Source organism: Myotis brandtii, unplaced genomic scaffold (assembly GCF_000412655.1).
Source record: "Myotis brandtii unplaced genomic scaffold, ASM41265v1 scaffold1774, whole genome shotgun sequence".
In the NCBI taxonomy this organism is placed as follows: domain Eukaryota; kingdom Metazoa; phylum Chordata; class Mammalia; order Chiroptera; family Vespertilionidae; genus Myotis; species Myotis brandtii.
Genome location: NW_005356575.1, coordinates 41,498 through 47,980, shown reverse-complemented (window position 1 = coordinate 47,980; position 6,483 = coordinate 41,498). Strand labels below are relative to the sequence as shown.

The following is a 6,483-nucleotide window of genomic DNA, read 5'->3' as shown; positions in this document are numbered from 1 at the left end:
GGGCTCGGAGGATAGGGTATGGGGCCGACAAGATGGTAAAAGAAAGGGCGGAGTCTAGATGGAAGGGGGCGCGGCCTGTAGGGGAAGAGGTGCGGAGCCTGGGGTGGGGCTCCGGGCTCGGGAAAGAACCGTGGAGGCGAGGATCTCCGAGGAGAGGAGTTAGGGGTGGCATTGAGGAAAAGCAGGGTTTGAGTCTGGATTTTCAGAGGGAGTGGGAAAGGGCGGGGATAGAAAATACCCAGAAAGTTTTGAGACCAGGAGAGGAGCTCAGACAAGGGTGGGGCTTAAGTCGATTTATAATTACATATTCCGATAGTTGGGCGGGGTCAGTCAGAGACAGAGGAGCTAGAGGCGTGGTGTAAAGGGAATAGGAGGCCAGGCGCGGGGGGCGTGGCCTAGGAGGTGGGCGTAACCCGCAGAGAGGAGGCGAGCTTTGGCGCAATTTCGGGGCTGGCCTGCAGTGAAGAGGCGGGGCTAGAGGTGGGGCCAGGACTGAGACTATTAAGTTTGAGGCTGTGGGATTGCATGAGTGGCGGGACCAGGAAAAGAAGCATCCTATGTCCGGGGTCGACACCCAGAAGTGGAGAGGTCGAACTAAAAAAATAAAGGATTTAAAGATTTAAAAACGGGGGCGAGGCCACTGAGCTTGGACGGAGCAGGGCCGGTGGGGACTGAAGCCAAGAATGTAGTGTTGAGAACATGGATTCTACAGTTCGCGTCCCAGCTGGTTCTGCGACTCAGTGTCCTCTTCTGTAAACCGGAAATGATGATGTAAAATAGTGTGTAACACATGGCGAATGTGAATGCTACTTTGCTATTATATTTCCCTGACCCTGATCCCAAACCTCCCTTTGAAGGTGCGAGAGAAAGGAAGACTCAGTAGTCCAATCTCTTTGAGTGACTCGACTTGAGTGCAGATCTAGGAGATTTCGGTGGTTTAAAATCTCACAGTGGAGGGGATTAATGCCGTGGGAGGGGGGGCAGGTGCAGAGGGTGAAGCCTTCCTGATCCCAAGACTGAAGGATGGCGGCCCTTGCCCGCCGGCTGGAGCGCCTGCTCTGGCCAGCGCGAAAGGAGGAGGGGGCAGAGGAGGAGGAGGGGCGCAGGGCTCCCAACGGGCCTCGCTTGGGTTCCTCCTGGACGCCCCGCGATACGCTCAGCGTGTGCGGGCGCTTCGCCTGGCTTTCTGGAGCGCAGACGCACGCCCGCGCTCGCTCTGGCCCCGCGGCGAACCAGGAGGCTCTACCGCGGTGGTGTTACTCGTCTACCTGGCACACTGCGGTGACTCTCGCGCGGTGCTGAGCCGCGCTGGAGCTGTGGCCTTCAGCACCGAGGGCCATCGACCCCTCCGGCTCCGGGAACGCAAGCGTATCCGTGCGCTTCTCTGCGCGCAGCTGTTGGACACGTGCCTGTGCAAGGTCCTGGGGTGGGGCTTGGGGCGAAGAGCCTAATGGTTTTAGGGCGGAAGGGCTTTAATGGAGAGGCATAAGTAAAACTAAACAGGGGGTGGAGTTCCACTAAAAGGCTTCTGCTGGAATGGGGCAGGGCCAAAATATGGAGAGGGCAGGCTGCCTTGAAGCAAGATGGAAAAGTGGTACTTGAAGTGCTAAATAAATAAGTGGGAGGGGTTTAAGAGAAAGGGCGTGGTCTTTTGGGTGGGAGGGCCCTGGGTCATAGGAGTGGGTCTTGTTTTTTGTTTTTTTTTTAAATATATTTTTATTGACTTTTCACAGAGAGGAAGGGAGAGAGATAGAGAGTCAGAAACATCGATGAGAGAGAAACATCGACCAGCTGCCTCCTGCACACCTCCCACTGGGGATGTGCCCGCAACCAAGGTACATGACCTTGACCGGAATCGAACCTGGGACCTTTCAGTCCGCAGGCTGACGCTCTATCCACTGAGCCAAACCGGTCTTGGCAGGGTCTTGTTTTTTAATTTAATTTTTATTTATTGATTGTAGAAAGAGAAGAAAAGAGAAAGACATTAATTTATTGTTCCACTTAGTTATACATTCATTGGTTGACTCTTGTATGTGCCCTAACTGGGGATCGAACCCGCAACCTTGGTGTATCAGCACCATGCTCTAACCAAATGAGCTACCCAGTCAGGGCCCAGAGTGGGTCTTTTTCTTTTCTTTTTTTTTTTTTAAGAGAGGGAGAGAGAGACAGAAACATCAATGATGAGAAAGAATCAAAAAAAACCTTGTAAAAAAAGCAAAAACAACAACAAAAAAAACAATCTTATTCCGAGCATTCCAGTAACTTTTTGTGTATGTACTTAGCTGTACTATAAGTAGTTGGTTTGTATGAGATGGTTAAAAAGGCCAAAGATAAGAAGGTTTCTTTTTTTCCCTTTTTTTGTCTATGAAATTGCTGTTTATTTTTTTTGGCCTGTTCGATGTATGTGTGAAACAATGTTGTCCACAATAAACAGGAATTTTATTTTGCTGAGTTGTTCTAACAACAACAACAAAAAAAGAATCATTGATCGGCTGCCTCCTGCACACCCCCTACTGGGGATCGAGCCCGAAACCAGGGCATGTGCCCTGACCGGGAATTGAACCATGACCTCCTGGTTCATAGATCAATGTTCAACCACTGAACCACACAGGCCGGGCGGAGTGGGTCTTGAGGTCTGACCAGGAGAAGCAGCTAGAGTGGGAGGAGCTTTGGGGAAAGGGCGTGGTTCTCTTAGCGAACCACACAGGCCGGGCGGAGTGGGTCTTGAGGTCTGTCTAGGACCAGGAGGAGCAGCTAGAGTGGGAGGAGCTTTGGGGAAGGGGCGTGGTTCTCTTAGGGCCGGCGGGGCTAGACCAGTAAGGGGAGTGGCCTAAGGGATCTGTCCCTGTGAGATGGCTTGGTTTAGACTGGCAGATGGGCGGGGCTTGAGAGAAATGGGGAGACCCACACAAGAACTCAGGGATTGTTAGGGAGCTCTGCTTCCGAGAGCGTGGGGCCCCGTGCTGGGGCATTCAATCAGGTCCCACTACAGTATACACTCGTTTCTCCACCTTCTTCAGGGCAGGCTGGACAACATGACCTGCATCCTGGTCTGCTTCCCCGGGGGCCCCCAGGCCTTGCAAGGAGGAAGGAGCTTGAGCTGGATGCAGCCCTGGGCCGCAGGGTCGCAGGTGGGCAAGCTCTTCTAGAAGCTCAGCGGGAAGGGTGGTGGCAGGGGCACTCCCATAATCCTTGCCGTGTTCCTCTGCCCAGAAGCCCCCCAGCCTGAACAAGGTGTTCAGGACTCTGGCCTCTGAGGACATCCCGGATTTACCTCCTGGGGGAGGGCTCTACTGCATGTGAGTCGGGTGGGAGGGGGTAGAATGGGGGAGGGGAGGTGGCCAGAGGAGGGTCTGTCTTGAGGGCTCCCCCCACTCTGCTCTCCAGGGCCGCTGTCATCGCTGAAGCTTATTCTCAGCTCTTCCAGGCCTCAGGGCAGCGCTGGGAGGTAAGGACCCTCTGTTCTTTTTTTTTTTTTTTAATATATTTCATTGATTTTACAGAGAGAAAGGGAGAGGGATAGAGAGTTAGAAACAATTATGAGAGAGAAACAGCAATTCAGCTGCTTCTTGCACACTCCCTACTGGGGATGTGCCCGCAACCAAGGTATATGCCCTTGACTGGAATTGAACCCGGGACCCTTCAGTCCGAAGGCCGACGCTCTATCCACTGAGCCAAACCAGTTAGGACAGGAACCTCTGTTCTTGAATGGTTATCTTGGAAGCACTTAATCCAGCCCCCTCCCCCCGCCCCACACACCTCCTTTAGGGATAGGGAAATTGAGGTCAGAGGGGACAAGGGACTTGCCTGGTATATTAATACATTCTCACTCCTGGCTTGAAGCATTGTGCTAGGTATTACGGTGGGGAAGCAGAGCAGAAGAGACTGCTCCCCCGCCAAGAAATGTGCCCCCTGCAATGCTCTGTAAAGCCCCATCATTCCAAGCACCACCCCCTCCATCCAGGAATAAGGCAGAAACATTCAAGGAATGTTGTGGACCAGGCCTGGGTGCCCTGCGGGCCAAGAGATCCCTGAGGATAGTCTGGGTGTTGGAGAGAGGCTGTGAATTGCGCCCAGGCAGCCTAAGAGAACTGGAGGTGTCCACAGAGGCGGTGGGCGGGCCACAGAAAGGCAGGGGTGAGGTGGGGCTCCCAGTGGAAACGGGTAGGAGGAAGCCGGGGCCAGAGGCTTTCGCATAGCAGAAAAGAGGGTTTGGTTATTCCCACTTAGAGGAGGGCGGCTGTTGCTAGTTTCTGAGCAGCAGGAGGAGGTATTTGTCAGAATTGTTTGAGTTGTGAGTGACAAACCCAATTCAATCTGGGAAAGTAAAACAGGGAATTTACTGGGCCATGTAATTGAAGAGTTCGGGGACTTCAGGCATGACTGCGTCCAGTTGTCAGATGATGTCATCAGGAACTGTCTCTTAGTTTTATTTCCTCTGAATTGGCTTCGTGCCCAGGCAGGGTCTGAGCTCGAGGGAGCAGAGACTTGCAGCTCCAGCCTCACACCCCATGAGCTTAACATCCTCCGTGGAAAGAAGGCACCGGTTTCCCAGGAGTTGCAGCAATGGCTCCAGAGCTGGTTTTCATCGGCCGCCCGGGGTCACGTGCCTGCCAGTCACTGTGTCTCTGACCGGCCAGACTGTGGTCACAAGCCCACCCCTAGAGCTTAGGGTTGGGGGTCCAGTGCTTCCAAACCCGATGGATTGAGAGATGGGGGATGCTGGTCCCCCCAAAGGGAAATAGGAGTGGTGTTTCCAGAATATAGGGGAGTAGATACTGAGAGACTAGAAGGGGTGTCTATGCACCATCTCTTATGTTTTATGTTACAGAAGGCGAAGAACGGGGCTGGGAAGGCCACTGGCACCCATCCAAGCTCTGCCTTGGACTTCAGGCCTGACAGCTGTCGTCCTTAGGGGGTCCCCCTGTTGTCCTTTGGGGCCCTAAGGGAACTTAGAAACCTCTCCTTCCTCAGCTACAAAGAACAGCGGAAGGAAGAAGAGCTGATGGAGGAACCTCAGAAGGTTTATTTCCCCTTCTCCTACTTCCCTCTCACAAAAAAGTCTTATGAGAGGGGGAATTCCACTCACCATCTAGATGGAAAAAACACACCCCAAAACCAAATGTTTAGAGCTGAACGGATCCTGAAAGATCACCCAGTTCAATAACCGTGTCTCCCCTTTCCATTTCTCATCTGTTATGGAGGAGCTAGGGGAGATGTTATTATGAAATTAGAATTACATAATTCAAGATACATTTTTCTTATAGAAAAAACACACACACCCCAAACATCGTTTGCCCAGTCATTTGGCAAATATATTGGGCACCTGCTCACAGCCATCAGCCAGGGGGCCTCACTGAGATTCCTGTCTATTCTAGGGGCCCACCTCCTAGTGCAGTGGTTCTCAACCTTCTGGCCCTTTAAATACAGTTTCTCATGTTGTGACCCAACCATAAAATTATTTTCGTTGCTACTTCATCACTGTAATGTTGCTACTGTTATGAATCATAACGTAAATATCTGATATGCAGGATGGTCTTAGGCGACCCCTGTGAAAGGGTCGTTCGACCGCCAAAGGGGTCTCGACCCACAGGTTGAGAACCGCTGTCCTAGTGTGTGTGGGCAAACAAGGGAACCGATAAACAAGGTCACCTCAGACACTGACAAGTGTCTCAAGGAAAATAAAACAGGTGGATGTGGTAAGAAAAGCTACTTTGGTTTTTTAAAATTGTTATTCGTTTATTTTTTTTTTTTTAATGGTAATAGATCCCTTGGTTCAAATTCAAAGGGTACAAAAAGGTATGAGAAATCTTGCCCTAGCTGGTTTGGCTCAGCGGATAGAGCGTTAGCCTGCAGACTGAAGGGTCCCGGGTTCAATTCCTGCAAAGGGCACATGCCCTGGTTGCGGGCTTGATCCCCAGTGGGGGGAGTGCAGGAGGCAGCCAATCAATGATTCCCTTTTCCATCATGTTTCTATCTTTCTCCCTTCCTCTCTGAAACCAATAAAAATATACTTTAAATAAGTAAATAAATAAAATGAGAAGTCTTTCTCCACCCCCACCCCTCAGCCCCTGGGGATGGATGCTTTAGACAGGGGATCAGTCTGAGGAGGGGACAGTCTGACAGAGAAGCAGCCAACCACATAAACACCCCAGGGAAGTGTCCCAAGGCAGACCAGTGCGAAAGCCTAGAGACAGGATCAAACTTGGTATTTTCTTTAAAAAAAAAAAAAAGTATTGATTTGAGAGAGAGAAATATTGATTTTTTTTGTTCCACTTATTTTTTTAAAAAATATATTTTATTGATTTTCAGAGAGGAAGAAGGGAGAGAGATAGAGAGTTAGAAACATTGATGAGAGACGATCAGCTGCCTCCTGCACATCTCCCACCGGGGATGTGCCCGCAACCCAGGTACATGCCCTTGACCGGAATCGAACCCGGGACCCTTCAGTCCGCAGGCCGACGCTCTACCCACTGAGCCAAA

General features: G+C 51.3%; 1 protein-coding gene across 1 annotated transcript; it reads left to right on the top strand.

The window, feature by feature from the left end:
• The first annotated feature begins 1,023 nt into the window (after positions 1-1,023).
• PPM1N (protein phosphatase, Mg2+/Mn2+ dependent, 1N (putative)) lies at positions 1,024-4,915 on the top strand. The gene is given in 7 exon segments (XM_014537370.1): positions 1,024-1,065; positions 1,161-1,426; positions 2,948-3,075; positions 3,078-3,131; positions 3,176-3,299; positions 3,388-3,448; positions 4,832-4,915. Coding segments are annotated over 7 exon segments (759 nt in total).
• Positions 4,916-6,483: the final 1,568 nt, after the last annotated feature.